The following is an 18,626-nucleotide window of genomic DNA, read 5'->3' on the forward strand; positions in this document are numbered from 1 at the left end:
TGACAAAAAAAGGCTAATCATAGAGCCAATCTGTTTGTGTAGGAGAGTTTTGGTCTCACTGTCGTCAACAAGAATCCATGTGGATGCAGTATGAGTGAGATCTTTATCATGTGTCCTCCATCACCACCTTCTCCTGACTGAAGACAACTATTAAGGATAGATGACGTTAAGTATAAAAATATTGTAAAGGAAGTCCCTCACACTTCCTTGTACCAATCTTCATATGAAAAAAGAACATGGGAGCCCTGTTATAGACTTCCTGTTGTGAAATAATCATGTAGCAGGTAAGAGAACAAACCAGGTAAACAACAGAATTAGTAACTGTTTAGTTATATCAGCATTAAAAGAAACCCTAACAGCTTCAGCGTTATGCAGAGCGGCATTATGGGTAATAATTCCAAAGAGACACAGAGTTACTACTTTTTACTCCAGCCTTTGTTATCGTCTGCTCCCCTGGCTAGCAGACAATTTAAAAAAAAAACTAAAGCCTGTGGGTCTGAACGTACAAGGTAATGTTTTTTCATGAAACGGCCTCCTTTTTCTACTCTGTCTGTGGGGCTTATGCACATTCCTGCTGGACTCAGCAGCAGGCAAATCCTCCTGTTTCCTGCTGTCCAATTTGGCATGGGCAGCCCTGCTGAAAGTTTAATCTGAAAGGAAAGAAGGGGATGGAGGGAGGGCAAAGTCGAGGAGTTCTGAGAGAAATTTGACGTCTTGTTGTTATCAGAATTTAATTCTCTGCAGTTTCTTTTCTTCAGTAGAAATGTGCCAAACAAAGTTTGTCTGCAAAGTTCATAAGAGTGCAGTATGCTCACACTTCAAAATAAAGCAGAAGACAATGCTGTTAGATTTCATTTATCTCCATATCATTTTTATTAATCAGGATTTAAGTACCTGCTGTTCGACACAACATAACACTTTATAATGAGAAGAAGTGTTTTGTATTTTATACATTTATCTAATTTAAAAGGGAAAACATCCATAGCCTATAACCACAGGTGATGGATACTCTGTGACACAGCAGGATCATGTTACTATTCACTTGTTGAGGCATGCTACATAAATGGGTCGTCAACAAGTATTTGCATTCCCCTGGCATTTTCTAATAAAGTCGAAGCTGCTCTCTCCATCAGTCTGTCCATTTATGAGTGTTTGTGTGTGTCTGCTCATCTTTCTCATTTATTATTATAAACTCAATTAATCGAGTTCCAATTTTAATTGATTGATTTTGGCATCCTACGATAATGAAAATAAAATAATCAAGAATAAATTATTACTGTGCCGCATGCAGTGTTGCGCTCGTTTTGTCTATTGTTTTTGTCATGTGTTTGTTATATTTTGCCACAAGAGTTCATCACTACTATCTCATAAACATAGTTCATCTTTATTTCTATGTATTTATTATTATTATTTGTATGCATTTATGGTTTTTCACTTTTTATTTTTCATGTATTGCTTGTTTTTCAAAGTGTTCTGAAAGTTTAAGTGTTTGGGGGGTTTACGTTAAATAAATGCATGTGATGCAGATGCTGTAAAATCAATGGACAACCGTGTTTAAGGGCGCGGTCACACTGGCCATCTGTACCGTGCCATACTCAAGCACGATTGGCCCCCCGCTGCGCCATTCCCACGCGGTCACACTACACAGGACTATCCGTGCTTAAGCACGATTACCTCTTGCACATAACGTCATAATACAACACATGCACGCTTTATGTTATTATGAAGCTTGCTCAGTTGACAAACAGATATACACATACAACACAGAGAGCATGACAGCTACTTTACTGACTTTGCGGCTTAATTTAAGCCATTTTTATAAGACACAAATAAGCCATAAATAAATTTAAAAAAAAAAATAGACACTCGGCCGCACACAGAGAACATGACAGCTACTTTGTGGCTTATATTGAGTCATTTTAGTCAGATACAGCCATGAAACTCCGGATTTCTCCATAATGAAGGCTTTCAGCGTTGTGTACCCGCGTACTTGTGCTCGTGCATGAAGTGTACCGCGTCGAAGAACACCTCTCCGAAGTGTGCCAAAGCCAAGAAAGTGTACCGTGCCTGAGCACGGCACGGAGCGGTCACACTGGCCAAACGAACTGGACTTTAGGGTTGAAGCGTGCTTGGGCACGGTACGGATGGCTAGTGTGACCGCGCCCTAATGATCCTGATCTCAATATCAATCAAAATAATCGTGATTTTTATTTGCCATAATCGAGCAGCACTTACTGCCAAATATGAGTCACACGTCTCTAAATCTATAGAATATCATCACAAACACAGTGAATCGTTATCTTGTAGTTGCAGTGGATTGGGAAATTTGCAGTTTCATTATGTGTAATCTTTGAGAAAATTGGTAGTCATGGGAACAGCCAGAACATGTAAAGTCTTACCAAACATGAGGTGATAACCAGTTATCTCAAAATACCCACTCTCAGGATACTAATCAGCAAAATGTATATCTATAAAGACAGTTCATGAGCATAACAACTGGAAGATCTACTTTATTAGCTTTCATTCAAATGTTGGGCTTGTTTGAACAACAGAAGGAGGACAAGGCTTAGCCTGGAGGTGAATCTAATACCAGCATTAGTAAACAATCATACCGACCTGATTCACTGTATTTCTGTTTGTCTTTGTCCTCACCAAGCCCTGATCTCTCCTCTCTTCCCCGCCTTCTCTCATATAGAAAGCAGCTTCCGGCCCTACGGCTGTCATTTTAAAGTGATCATCAGTGAAACCTCTTAAACCCACTCTCCCCCTCTCCTGCCTCCATGGTCACAAAGACATCCGAGCCTACACGCCTGGCTGAGAAGCAGAAAGAATAAGGTCTCTGGTCTCCTTCAGCTTGTCACTATTTTTGGTTATGTTGCTTTGTGTCTCTCATAAATAAGAGAGGTTAAATTAAGGTTTGCCAACAGTCGCAAAAAAAAGGGACAATTGTATCACAGGATATTTTAATCAAGGGGCTGCTGGGAGATTTGTGACTATGAGCCTATAAATATTCAAGAGATTAGGAAATATTCCTGAGGTGGAGTTAAGCCTTACAAAGTAACAAAGGGAATCACTTCAACTCTGTTGGAAGATTTAGTGACAGAAAACAAAAACAATCAGTTCGTTTTGCAGACCTAAAATATCCAAAACAACTGTAGCTACCCGTAAGAGCTGCATCAGATACGAGCCGTGGTTTAGCCACCACTTCACTTCAATAAACTTCTACAACCTCTAAAAGACCTGCTCAATTATTATGGAGACAAATCTGGAATGAGGATTCTCTTGTATCCTCTCTTTCCTATTAACCTTAGTAAATAAACCTAAGAGCTAATGCCTTCCTGGAATCAATGTGCTAAAGAGTGTATACTTTAATGGGACTGTTACTTGCATCCAGCTGACAGTTTGCTGCATCCATAAAGGTTTAGATAATCACTGAGGAAGTACTTTAGGATTAATGTCTGCAGGGTATTTTATATCTTGCCTTGCCATCAATCCATCCCGACAGTGAGCGAACAGAGCGAGCTCCTTATTTCATAACCGACTAATGTACTTTAGCCGGAGACAATTAGCAAGCTTTAGCTTTTAAGAATTTCAATGCACTGCTGATTTGCAAATATGCAGATGAGCAGCTCATTGGCTCTGCACGCTCCATCCTTTTAGTCAAACACTTTTTTCTGCTTTGTTGTTTCTGTACTTTCTTTCACACAAAATCGACTCGTTCCATACAACTCATCCTCACTCAGCCTTGTCTGTATTGTTTATTCACTTTCCTCCAGATGAGTGAGCAAATACTTAGACCTGATAAATACTTTAACAGGCACTTAGCAGAGTCTCTGTGGGGGGGGGTCACATACCAAACACGCACAAACAGAATAAAAACACCCACTTAGGACATAGATATCAAAGAGATATGATTTGGTAGGAATGCAGTGATGGGATTTAATGTTCTGTTTTTCACAATGGATGTTGTCCAGCTGAAAGGCAAGAAAGTATATAGAAATAACCAAAATGTGAATAAATGTGGTTTATAGCCAGTGAATGGAAGACAACATTTTTCTCACTTATCATCTTTGCAAAAGCCCACCAGCTTTCGACATGTATTAGGCATTGCAGCTGTATTGATTTTAATAGAGCACTTTTCCACTGGGGTTTAGTAGGTGTGCACCCACTACCTCAATATGCATTAGGTTATACTGCAAGGTCTTATATGTATGACACTAGGTTTGGACCTTGAATTCTGGATTGCCAGCCTCGCATAGCAATACATAAATATATTATTTCTGCTTCATTGGTAGTCACCCATGGATGCATTGCCATGGCGCTGCTATATGACCCTATTCCAGGACGCAATGCCTGGGAGCGAATCACGTGAAGACATGACCTACATGTTGGAGAGGAAGTGTAGCTGTGAGCATAGTGGACTTTGGGTTCATGGTTATCGCAGCATCCACCTGAACCCTGCAGAGATAATGGAAGACTGAACTAAAACCCATTAGTGCAGCAGAAGATACCTCTTCTCTGTGTGTATTGATTAGAAAAGCTGGAAATCAAAGCGGTATCTGATGTGCTTTTGTGGGTTTATGGGATTCTGGATGGAGCATAATGCCAAACAGAATCAATATCGAGCTGCCTCCTTTGATCCCAATAGAAACAGGTTTTGGAGATATTTGGAAAGAGGTCAATTGTGGCCAACAAGACAATAAGTAACAGAATATTTCTGCTATGATTGAACAGATTCACTACGCCAAAGAAAAGGGAGGACGACAGGCTGTGAGATGAGACGATAAATAGGGAGTGACTATATCAAATTGTCCATCCTTTCATCTAAGGCTCTTTTGTTTGACTACAATGACAGTTTTCAGGGAAACACTTGGGTAACAATTTGCATTCTTCTGCATGGCTTGGATGCAAACAGATATAGAGGAAAGAATAATTATAAACAGGAGAAGGTTTCCATTAGCCAAAAACAAAACAGGGGTATTGATGTTAAAGACATGCTACCTTGTAACAAATTATACCACAGAATGGTGTTTAATTTTTACATTCGATTTATTCACTGAATTAACACAACAGGAGGTGTAAACAGGAGACTTTTGGTTATATTGGTTTGCTTTAGGGGAACTCTTAAATGGTAAAATAGCATGTCCAAGAAGTTTTTAAAGCAGTTAAACAAGTTTTAACTTACATGTGTTTGTTACATGATACTCAGAACGAGCTGAGAGATCATCTGTATGGACAACATGATGCACAAAGACCACAGTAATCTAATCATGGATGAAGCAATACTCCAGTGTCGGGCTGACAGAGTGGCCAGGTGTCCACATTTCATCCCGGGTTTGCATCATCCTCATCCCCACCCACCCAACAGGCCTGTAGCCTGAGGCATCGTGTGATATCACTTACTGTGAGGGTGTCAGACTACCTGTGGGAGAAAGCCATGTTGCTGCCGAGTGAGAGATTCTCCACTTGCAATTTTAGATTAAAATCATCAGACATCAGGCGAGCATTTGAGGAGAGCCAATAAAGCAGAAACAGTCACCAGGTCGACTCAGCGGTGGATTCCCTTGTGTGAAGGCAAAATTAAATCCACTAAAATTACTCCGGTAAGGTCAAAGCCATGAATTAAATCCACAGAGAGAAGCAACTCGGAAAACAGATGACACGCCAGATGCTCTGTTGTTGGCTGAGAAATATTACTTTTTTCAGAACATCAATTCTTTCTACAACCACTGAATGATTTTTTGCTGAGGAGAAAATCCTAGTTTCCTTTTCCATCATGTAAGCTTCTATCTTTTGATTCCAACAATTAGTTTTTATTAATTATGTCAATCCTTGAAATAAAAAGGGCCTTGAATTTATCTTTTACCATAAATGAAGAGAGAGAGAGAGAGAGAGAGAGAGCGAGCGAGAGCGAGAGAGCGCGAGAGAGAGAGAGAGCAAGAGCAAGAGAGAGAGAGCAAGAGAGAGAGCGAGAGAGAGAGAGCGAGAGCAAAAGAGAGAGAGAGAGAGCGAGAGAGAGAGCGAGCGAGAGAGAGAAAGCGAGAGAGAGAGAGAGAGAGAGAGAGAGAGAGACTGGTGGTGGAGAGTATACACTCACACTGAACTCCTGATCTGATCAATGTAAAGTGACCAGAGTCCCCTGAGAGTGTTTTCAAGTGAAGAAAGAGAAGAGTGTTTAAAGATCGGAGCGTGTTGTGTCCATCTACAATCAACAAGACCGCCTCAGCTGCCGGTGAAGAGTGGATGGTGATTGACCAACAGCCCCAACACGGATCAAACACCGTCAGGATGAATCGATGGTGGCTGATGTTCCTTTAACACATACTCATGGGTGTTATTACTGAGCCTGTGTGTGTATGTGTGTTTTGTCTGAGTAACCACAGATAGAGGTACAGAGGTGTCTGAAAAGGCTTCCTGCTGAGAAGTCAGAAACTGCAGTGTGTGCAGGTGTTATTGCCTGTTATTGTGATGATAGTATCATGACAGTTATGAGTATCTCTGTCTGGAGATAGCTGGAGAGAATGTGCCTCCTCTAAAAAGACAAATCTTCATGTGAGATTGGCAGTACTAACAGTTGAGACAGTTTGCTAACCTATAACCATAGACTGTAAATAAACATGAATGAAGCCTGAGTGACGTTCCCCATTGGATTCTGAAGGTGGCTTTGGAAGCCCATCGATGGCCTCAACCTAACTTTCATTCACCTGACACCAGACTAAAAGCTGGAGCTGAGGCTGGTTTTACCCAGCTACACAGCACTCGCCTATTATCAATAACTCTTATCCTTCATAAAATCAAAACAGATGAGTTATTAAAAATTAAGAGTGAGTGAGAGTGAGTGTATAAATAGCTATGGTTGCGCATAAATCCTGGAATTTATTTCAGCAGAAGAAAAAAGGAAAAGCCAGCTGTAAAGGAGGAATTTACTCCATTTGACCGAGCCAATCATTGATGTGAAAAATAAAAGTCAGTTTAATCCAAAATCAAAAGTAAAAGACAATGATCAAAACTCTTCAGACCCCCCAAAGTACCATCTTCATATTTATAGATTTTCTCAGCCGAACAGTCGAAAGATTTTTTAACCAGTATCATGTAAAAAAAAAAAAAAAGAAAAAGCTCTGTGAAGTTTGGAAGGCTGAAAAAAATACTTAATGTACAAGTTTTCATTTGAATGTAGTGAATGAAGTTTTTCCATTTCTGTTCCAGAGTATCGGTCACAAAAAAATCTAATATTTTGTTTATTGCATATGTAAATGTTCACATACAAAGTGTTATTAAATCTGTGAACCCTTATTCAAAGATGAGTATGCAGCCTCACTCTAAAAGTTGAAAGTGCTAGAAAAAAAAAACATGTTTTTAAAGAACTGTTTTGGCTGTGTACCGACAATTTGTTCCTTCTCTGATAATTGTTTTACATGAGCCACAGACTTTAATAAGTGTATCAGTGTCTGTGTGGATGTTTGTGTTAGAGAGCGAGTGTGAGTTAAAGGTAGTTTGCTGGCTTTTTGTGCCATAGCTTAAACTGTACTTTTTCTTATCCCAGCTTAAACTGTGTTTCCGTTACAGGGCCGTATTTTATCCTTGCTTGAACTGCTTACCCTCGAGACAAAGGCTGTGTTTGTATCTGTGCTCGAAAATCAGCTCCACTCAGAGGAGAAGAAAACAGAAAAAGGGACAAAACAGGCTCGGGCTGTGAACTCAAGGTTATCTGAGCCTGGTGCCACAAACAGAGCTCCAGTATGCTTGTTACAGTTCTGGCCTCTCCTCTTCTCTGGACAGATTAGGGCTGAGCTGGAAGGCGTGGAGCGAGTACACACACTCGCTTTTACCCTTTGTCTCTAGAACATCAGCCTGGAAGGGAAGATTTTACTCAAGGCAAATTGTACACAAACTGCTGTGTGATCAAACATATGTAATCCTCGTGTCAGGCAAGAAGATTCTGGCCGTGCAGAACAACACCATGCTAACATGGTCCAAGAGAAATCTTTCCACATTTCCCCTCAGAAGTCTTGAGGAAAAATCTACTTTAAAATTAGTTTGTAGTAGGGAGATGACCTTTCACAGGACCACAACAGTTAGAGGTTAATGATATTAATATCTTTGGACATTTTTATTAAGGCCCGACCAATATGGGATTTTTGGGGCCGACACCGATATCAATTTTTGGTAGAGAAAAAAATCAGATACCGATATATCGGCCAATATCTTTCTTAGATCTATGTTCAATCTGTAGAGATAGATATACACATTTATCCCTCAAATACAGTTAGCAAACACTTGTGGAAAAGACTTACAGTATAAGATGGTCACTCAACAGGAAAGTAACTGTGCATGAACGTGCATCACCACTTGACACACTCCTAGCATGTATTTGTGTGTGTGTGTGTGTGTGTGTGTGTGTGTGTATCTTTAAGGTACAAGCTGTCGATGCTCCTAATTGTTACAAGAACATAGCAGAAGGAAACTGCTGCATCTCCAATATATTCCTTATTTTCTCTCTTTCAAAGCGACACACATACACAGAGTCATGCATACACATAATCAATGTTTCCAAACTCTGTAAGAGGGCAGCATGAGCCTCATCAATATTGGAAGGGTGTTGTGTGCATACTGTGGGGTGTGTTGATTTTTGCCTGGTACCTGGCTGGCGTATTACTGACCATCCTGTGACTAATAACCTGAAGATACCCCAGTCCAGCATTTTAAGGAGGCAGGAGAACACACACACACACACACACACACACACACACACACACACACACACACACACACACACACACACACACACACACACACACACACACACACACACACACACACACACACACACACACACACACACACACACACACACACACACACACACACACACACACACACACACACACACACACACACACACAAAGACACTTAGAAACACAGCTGCAGATGAGCAGTCAAGACACACAGAAGCACAAACAAAAGGAAAAGCACACACACAAACAGCATCTATACACCATTTAGCAGCAGCTCATAAAATAACACAGGGGCCGCCGGCCAATTTGCCAGACGGAGCGTTCCAATTTGACACAAAAGGCCTCATAAGCATGCATCCTCACACCGTGCACACACACACAACACACTCATCCAAGAACCTGAGGCACAAACACAAACACACAAAAACAGGAAACACAATAGCCAAACTGGCAAGTCATAAAGACTCAAATAAACGAGCACAAAGCAACATTTTCACACGCATAAATTCACACTAGGCAAAGACCAACATGGGATTTTAGGCATCTGTATCCCCAATTAATATTACTCAACCAATACTGTTCATTAAAAAATAAAATTGATATGCATACAATGAGATATTTTGATACAGAAGCTTAAACAATTCTCTCAATCATGAGCAGAGCAAAATATTCAGAGGCAGAGATGAGCAGCCTCCGCATATGATGGGAATTATCACTCAGTGCCTGCAGCATGCAGTCATTCTATCCAGCTATTACTCACCAGGGAAAGTGTTAATTAACATTATCTCTACAAAGCTGGGGACTATGGGCAGTAGATCTCTGGATATTTTTACACCTTCTTTATCCACTGTGACAGCTACAAGACCACAGAGGAGACATGCCATCGCCTGACAAGACGAGAAGGTTTAGTGAGCAGAGTAGGACAAGATGACGAGCAAGTGTGGGAGGAAATATTAGCTTTCCTGACTTTGCCTTTCTCCAGAGCTGGTCAGTGGGATTAACTACAGAACAGTGCATACAGGCACCCAAAGGGACACCAGGAGGCTTACAAAGCCAATTTACCATGCGTTAAATCAAACAATATTTACTTCTGTCTTCTTCTTCCCTGTGTTTGCTGGCACTCTGTTGAAAACTTTTGTGTGATGAGTGCCAACTGCGGATTGGATTGTATTTCACCACCTTGATGCACACAGGCTCGTAGATGTGTAAACAACATTTTAATGCATTCATCCAAACATAGCTCCATAGCGCTACAAGAGATCAGAGTCTCTACTGGAAAGCTGAAATTCCATGGGATTTTATTGACTTATGGTTTAGGCTTAGGTAGCATCACACACTTGAGGAATAAATCCCTCGATATTCTTCTCTCCAATCTCAAACATGCTCACACTACATTTGAATATAAGGGCATCTCATACACTGAAGGATGTTCAGAAAATTGTGAGAGCGGGAGGGAGCAAGGTACTGTCTCAGCTGAGCTGGTATGATCTGATAATCTCACAGAGGAGTAGATGTAAACAAAATAGAGACTGACATGGCGCCACAACCCGCCGATGCTTGCAGTGAAAAACAAACTGAGTGCTTCTCTATTCTGGATAAAAAATATGATTGGAGGAGACCAATCAACATGGTCAACCCCTTTTACAACAAGAACAGAAGTCTGAATTGTCTGTTTTAAAATATGCTAACAATGCAATACCATCTAAATTTAGCTTAGAGGATAGAAAGGCTACCATTGCTTAACAACAGCACCATCTCCTTGTAATCTTGATTTGCTCAGAAAGTACCGACATAGTCACCATGAAATATCAAGTTGAATTATCAGGGCAGCCCTGATAAGTCTGCACGCATTCAGGAGGTTCAAGGGTGTGTACTGAGACAACAGTCCTCGACGTATTGGCTGTAGCTTCGACCACCGTCCTTGGCTCTTTAATGGCTGTCTAAAGGCAAAAAGATCAGTCAAATCATCTGGACTCAACGTCAGTACCGCCCAAGTTCACAGACCTGATTTTTTCAAAAACTATCAGGGGGGATGAGCCTAGCTTTACTTTGGATGGCACAAACATCCAGGTGTTATTTTGCCCATTTCAAATAAACTTTTTAGCTGTATCTTGATCAGATTTGCAATTTCTCTAAATGAGGTGAAAGCTAATAGCTTTCCAAAAGTTACTCTCATAACTCTGTACAGAATGATGCAGCAAGTTCACTGTATTGATGACAAAATTGAGTTTGAATTCCGGACATCTCAACTTGTGACTCTACCATGCGACTCATCTCAAAGTTAGTAACACCTGTATTGCTCTTGGATACTTCTGGGATGACTTTTTTTTTTTAAAGTGTGAAAAGTCTGCCTCAGCAAAAACTACAGTCCAAATTGTGTGAGCTGTGTTATTGTGGCAGCTGAAGAGGTGGACATAAAAAAAAAAACTGCCTCCAAAGCACAGAAAACAGATGATGAGAGGGTCACTGGATTAACCTCTCCGTGGGAAAAGTAGCACTGCCAATGGCAACATTTCAATCGCTACAAACAGACTTTCACTTCTCAATGGACCCTGATGAAGACCTTACAAAGTGTTTATACCCCTGCTGCACAATACAAAATTTTTTATTGTAACATTCACTGGGTGTTGGATTTATTAAGGTGGAAACATTAGTGTAATAAACCTATATTATGGATTCTTTAATTATAGGCACGTGTTGTTTACATTAAAATACAGGGACATTTTTACAGAGAACTAAAACATTATCATTCTGTGCCTACAAACCAGGTTTGACTAGATAACTCAGATTTAGAAAATGGATATTAGCGTTCGGGTTATCTGGCATTCAGTGATATGTTTTCTCTCCTTGTTCTTTCAGTAATGTTGAGCTTCTGCACAAAAACACTTCTCCCAAAGTGATATGCATCCTGCTGCAAGCATTATCTCATGACCTTGTCCACAAGAGGGAAGACAGGATGTGTGTGTGTGTGTGTGTGTGTGTGTGTGTGTGTGTGTGTCGCTGAGGGTGTGTGCATTCATGCATGCATCAATGTGTGATTTACAACTATGTGAGCATCCTGCCAATGGGCACAGACGGCCGAGGGAGAGGAGTGTGTCTGGCTTACCAAAGATGTTTGTGGAATGTCCTTTCTTGGCGAGGGGCTTCAGCTCGTTGTGACCCCATCCGTACTGTCTGTAGCTGTCCCACGCATGCTTCATCATCTGAAGGATAATGACACAAAAACAGCTTGTTAGAACATGTGAAAAAACGTCTTCTGATTTGGCAATGCAAAGTGACGTCAGCAGTGATGCCCTAAAATAAAGAGGATGATTAGAACCATCTGTTGACTTGCATTTTTCAGTTTAATATCTGCACTGTTGTTGTTTTGTTTAATTTTAAGCCTTTGTACAAAGTGCTGTGAATGTTACAAACCAAAATAACTCTTGATCTTTAGGAGGTTGTTAGGGGAGTCGTGGGTCTCATTCACCAATTTATTAAGATTCTCCTTAAATTTGTTCTTAAGAAAGAACAAGTTTTAAGAACACGATTCTTCTTAAGAACGGTCGGTGAATGAAGCCCATTACTTTCAGCAGAGGTCATTTCCTCTCCAAAACAAAACCTTCCTGATGCTCTTCATTAGCAGACAAAAGATTTCAGGAGAGGCATTAAACACACACTTTGCTGTAAAAACCAGTACTTGCTTTTATTTTCTGGATACTAAACCTAACTGTGACCTTTACCGCTTGCCCAAATATCAGCTATTTCCCAATTGAGACACAACTCTTGTCCCCTCTTGGACAATCGGTCCCCATTTAAGTAAACCTTGGTCTGAAATATGTCCCTGAAAGTAGGTTAAGTCAGAAACACACACACACAGACACACACACGCACACACGCACGCACTGAATTACTGGTGGTTTCTCATGGCTGAAGGGAGGGCGTGACCCCAAACACTTTAATCCTGAAGATGATGAGAATCAAAGTTCACTGTTTTGTGTGACCTGTGCATACAAGCCTGCTGTGTACGCTGAACAGCAGGTGTTCCACACACACAAACACACATATATATCTCTGAAGGTTTAACAAAGACCCCATAAAAAAAAAAACTTTAGTTAGATTATGAAGACATTTCACAAATGATAGATGTGTTTTAAAGCCCTCTGTTTCTATTTCCCTTCAGTGCGTTACTTCTTGTATCAGTAGCGGTTTGTCTAACAGAACAAAATCAGATTTTATTCTCCATGTTGTGACCTTTGAAAGGAGGCTGCAAGAGATCTCGGATCAGGGAGGGGGGTGAGGATAAAAAGAGCAAGAGATTGTGAGATGAGCCCTGACATGGAGGCTGATGCTGAGAAGAGGCGCTTCAGGGCAAACAGAGTAGATGACACAGCCAAGGAAGGGAGAAAAAAAAGTGCCAGCTTTTACTGAAGCACTGCTGCTTCATCTTTTTTTTTTTTTTTCAATCTCAAACCTTTTCTCCTCCCCCACAGCCCTTACTCAAGTGGCATCGACAGCCTCAGAAAAGAACATTTCCTGTCTCTGTGGTCGTGTCACTCACTGTCTGCTTCTGTGGACATCTGTTGGTTTCTCTCCCTGTGTTCTCGGTCTACCTGGCAGTTTGCCTATCGCTCCATCTGCCATCATTTCTGAACATGCCCATCAGCTTGTCACATCATTTCTGTGATGACCTTCATCATGACAATAATGATGATGACTTTGTTAGCACTAATGCCCTGCATGTCTGCTTCATGCTAGATTTCTCATTAAGGTTAATTGTGTTTAATTGGTATTATTTATTATTATCATCAAGGATGCACTGAACTAGATATCTTCTAAGAAAGATACCTGATGCTTGCACTAATTTATGAACATGCCTAATTGCCGAGACAGTCGAGTCTTTCCTTAAAGAGCCCATATTGTGCCCTTTTTGGGGTTCGTATATTTAATCTATGTACCTACTTTTGTACGTTCACAATAGCTAATATCCGAAAAAAGTGTCTGTTTTCATGTACTGCTCTCCTTGCTCCCTCTACACTCTGAGTCCGTCAGCTACGCTCTGCTGAGCCCACACCGTTAGACCCCACGTGGGCCAAGTCTGCTCTGATTGGTCTGCCGATCCGCTCTGTCGTTATTGGTCAGTTGCTCAGCACGCTTCTCGGAAATTTCAACATGAGCTGCTGGGCTTGCCACAACGAGCCAATGGGCTTAGATCAGCGATCTCACACTGACAATGACGCCGCACTGACAAATTTTTATCGAGGGGGGCTAGAACCGAGCGTTACATGCGGCTAATGCTACATTAGCATCATTATAATGCTCTTCAATAAACACATGCTTAAATGGTGCACAGTTTGAAATATAACCTTGTTTTCCTCTCCTCCCAAGCTTTGCACGCTCTCTAACTGCTGCCCTCTTTATGCCACCATGAGCATCCAGATCCTCGTCCATCTCTCTCTCTCTCTCTCTCGGCTTGGAGCCGGCCGGCAGCCAAGCTAATAAAGACAAGGGCCGGCAGCTTCATTGTGTTCTTGGCCTCATGGCTTTCCATGACGCACTCCATGCACATGCTCAAGCTTATAAATCAAATTAATACACACCGTGACATGGACACTTAAAGTGTTGGCTGGCTCCCTGCGATCTGTGTTGATTGGATGCTTCATCAAATTCTGATTGGCCCATATGCCAAGGACAAGCGCAACAGTGCAGGGTGCTTGACAATGTTGACAAACTGCTTATTTAAAAAGGACCTTGGAATACTAATTGGACATTAAGCTACAAAATTCAGTGATTGATTCTGACAGCTACCTCTCGCCAGCACGGCTTCTTGGGAGCTACAAGGAAAGGAGGGAAAGTATTTGATTTGACCATAGTCATAGAAGTCTAATGAGGTGACAAGGGCATGACAACATCTGCATCAGTAAATAAAACATAAAACCCCCGTATCAAATGGCTACATGTAGGGTTAACAGCTCTTCTGTAGTGCCAAACCACAGCCATGTTTGAGCTAACTGACTGCTTCATGGTTTTACAGCCTACTGTACGCAGTTGCGAAATCCTGTTAAATGTTGTTATCATCATGTTCAGAACTTTGAGATACAGGCCATAAATTTAGGTGCTGCGAAAGTGCTGCTATTTCATTTGTTATGGTATTTTTTAGATGTCAATTCTTTGTGGTCAGAAGTGCACACCATTATGTCAGAGATCTTAAATACTGTTTTCCCCTTGTCTCCTACCGTTTGCATTTTAGACAGTGAGCCTGAGAGTATAGCTGGTCCAGTTGTCTCAGGCCTTTAAGCGTTAGGCTATCTCTCGGTTAAAAGACTGATACTTTTTAACTGGAAGGAGCGAAGCAAGCAGGCTTCATGAAGGAGTCATGGTTGGTAGAATACCTTGACCTGCTGAATATGCAGTCCCAAAAGCAAAACTCAGATCCCTGTGTTTTTTGGAAATCACTCCCTTTAGTAGTTGCCGACCTGCTCCAGAATAGTTGTTTGGAAAATACTGAGGTATTCCACTGAGACTGTGCAACCATCCTTCAATGGAGTTTTCAAGCTGTTCCTTGAACTAAACTAAATTCAAATCCCCCAAATCAAATCAAAATCAGTGCAGGACGGGTATCTGCATATAAGACATGTCCATTAAATCATGTAAAAGGCTCCGATCCTGAATCCTCCATGTTCTCTGTTGAGCCAACTGTCTTCTCTGTGACACTCAGCTGTGACTCCCAGTGAGTCGAGGTGGTTAGTTCTCCTGTCAGTTATTACCGACTGTGAATTATTACATCTGGGACAGCGGAGCGTGACAACAAGCAGCAGCTTGTGGTGTAGGATGAAGAGAGCCTGTTCAACCCTGACAACTCTCCAAAGTAACACAGACAGACAAACACAGTCTGTTCCTTTTTCTGATTCATATTCTTCTCTGTGGCAGCTGCTTGGTAAGGCTGAGAGTTACTGTAATCTGCTCCACAAATATACACTTTACAATGCATACTTTTGATAACAGTTCTCTATTACACCTGTTAAACTTATTAACACAGTACAAGAAGTTGCCAATTTTAGGTCAAAATCAGGACTCAGATGCTGCAGCCTGGGCACATATATATTCTAATTATGTAAACAATGGTATTTTACCAATATCTATACTGGGATAGAGTTTTTCATTCATCATTCAGCATGTGGGAATTTTGGAGTATACCATTTTTACTGCAACAACCTTACTTGGTGCAGTCTCATTCCAAGTCTTAGGGCGTTTTCACATTAGGTACATTAGGTATTAAAAAGCAAACATGGCAACCACTCGTGGGCTGAGTCCATCCTTCCAACTGTGGATGTTTTTGTTATTTCTGAGACACCAACAACGACCCTCTTCCTACTTCCACATCTTCTGTGCACCTTAGAGGACAAATCAGGCGATTTTTTATTTGCATTTTGACAAGACCCCAGAGTCATTTGTTGTATCGTTTGGCATGTCAACCAGTGATAAACAATGAATACACTCAAAATCATAGATCATCTTTTTTGACAACAGTAGAATAATTGAATAGACCATGTCCTGTCTTACTCTGGGCCTGGAGGATTGGGAAGACCGTCTTTGTGAATGGCCATTATCTCGTTCTCTGGTGATCTGCTTATTATTTCTATGTGGCCCAGTCTCTGCATTGTTGCTATAAATGTATTAATCATGCCACATTATATGCTCGAGCTCGCTTTGGAAATAACTGGCTGCCCAGGAGAGGCCCTGTGTTATTAAGGTCAGAGTCTGAGGGAGATTAAAAACCACTCTTCCCCTCCCTTTTCTTATTGACTGGCGAGCTTGAGAGTGAAAATTGAAGCCAACAATACGGTGCTGCCTTTGATGAGCCTGGCAGCAGAGTATCTCATTTAATGAATTTATTTGGTCGCCCAACCCAAGACTTAATTTATATTTCCATTTCATTGGTTGAAAAATCTCCAAATGAAGTGGACATTGATTAAAGTCTGCCAGACAGGTTTGGTTATATGCAGGTGTGAGATAGCTCATATATATTTACTACTTTGCTGAAATCGTTGCATGGTCAACTGCATGAAATGAATTCAGTGCATGCTTCATAAGACTGATAAATAATTGTTTGAAGGTTTCATGGAGTTTCCAAATCAATAATTAAAAGTGACATTCAATTGACAGGTCACAAAATGATTTGATTTTTGACTGAAACATTGTCAAAATAATGTGTCTATGTAAATGCAGACATAATAGCATTAATGCTTTAGTATCAAATTTCATGGGAAGGAAAAATATTTCTACACTGGGGATTTTGGGGTAGCAAATGCATTTTCTGTTAAACTTGTACTCCAGTTTTCTTTGAAAATCCCTGACTCTGGTTGTGGCCACTTCAAGAGTATCTTAAGGTTACAACAAAGCCGCAATGTGTCATCTTTTCAGACTTTGATTTCTTAAGGATTTGTGAGAGTAGTCAAGATTGGGGGGGAGGGAACTGAAGGTTGCCCATTCCACTTTGATTTGAACACATGAAAGTGAAAAAAAAAATACATATCGGAATGTAAGTCGTGGTGCACATTTTTTGATTGTGTTTACAGTAAACACATATTCAAATGTATAGCAAAATACGGCATTTTGAACGTAGCACCTCCTACAAAAATTGTCTTTAAAAAACTTAAAATCTGCTAACTTTCTCAGAAGTGAAACTTTGCCTTCCCTTCTTGATTTCCAACAAGACTGCACAATCTATTAAGAGCTGTGACCTTCACAATGGCAGCCAATTGCCTGCTCCCTATTGAATAGAAGTACATGTGCCTTCAGCAATCTCTTCCCAGAGGACCAACAGTCATGATTCATGCACCCATATCCCTGATGTGTCACAGCTACATACACACACATACACGTAATTAAAAAAGTACAGACAGAGACAACCACAGGGCAGAAAAATATTCATAAATCCCCTTCCAGCCAGCGCTAAGTGCAAGGCTATTTCTTTCGCCATTGTTTGAGAGAAAATTTAAAATCAGCTTAGCTTCCACAGAAGAACCAAACAGTGACAAGCTTTTGGAGGTTTGGGGAGCTGGAGAGCTGAGTTGGAGTTATGTGCTGCTCTGAGTGACCTCCAGAGTCAGTTTGACTGATTTAAAGCGCCCATCTGTCCGCCCGCCCGCCCTCCACTTTCTCATCTCCTTCCAACTCGCCCATGGAGGCTTCCTATCTGGCTTAACCGAAGGCCTCTCAGAAGATGCATGAGGATGGCGGGAATGTCACATCTGAATCGCTCCTTGCAGTAAATAGATTCAATGCACTCAGACAAGGGGGGGCAATAAATTCCCAATGAAACCTATGCAGTGAAAGAGCCTAGACTGATTTTATAACGCCCCAAACGGCACAAGTTCAAAGATGTTAGGTAAAATACAGCAGCTCTGATGTCTAGAAATGGATCCTACATACTGTATATATAGCCCACGTGATTATGTCTGAATGTTTTAGATTGTGTTTCAACACAGGATAATTGTCACGACTGATGATGATGATAAGTATCCAAAGGCATTGTCAGAGAGTGATAGTTGTGATTAACTGTTTATAGACAGTTTTCCTTTTCATACATTACCTCTGCTATTTGATTATTTTATGACATAACAGGATTTAGTGGGTTTAAGCATACATAACCTTTACTTGCTAGGTGTTTCACTCATTTGATTATGCATCCATCCATCTTTATTTGTTTTATAAGTAAGTCCCCATCAGTTGCTTGATATTATCAGTGATCCGTGCTTGGATTTCTTTTCTTTTTTTTTCAGATAATGGCAGGCAAGTACCTCAATTGGAAAGCCACCACAGTTTGTCCAGGAAGGTTTTAACACAGCATTCAACTGATATTAACTCAAAGCAGTAACAGTGTTTAATGATTCAATACAAACAGATCCT

The 18,626-nt window shown here is 40.9% G+C and overlaps 1 protein-coding gene across 1 annotated transcript in view; it reads right to left on the reverse strand.

The window, feature by feature from the left end:
- The window catches only part of man1a2 (mannosidase, alpha, class 1A, member 2), a 135,752-nt gene that overhangs the window by 76,260 nt on the left and 40,866 nt on the right, over positions 1-18,626 (reverse strand). The window contains exon 4 of the mRNA XM_061053579.1: positions 11,842-11,938. Coding sequence (XP_060909562.1) covers positions 11,842-11,938 — 97 coding nt within the window. The remainder of the gene's footprint in view (positions 1-11,841; positions 11,939-18,626) is intronic.

This window comes from Labrus mixtus, chromosome 13, assembly GCF_963584025.1.
Source record: "Labrus mixtus chromosome 13, fLabMix1.1, whole genome shotgun sequence".
Lineage (NCBI taxonomy): Eukaryota > Metazoa > Chordata > Actinopteri > Labriformes > Labridae > Labrus > Labrus mixtus.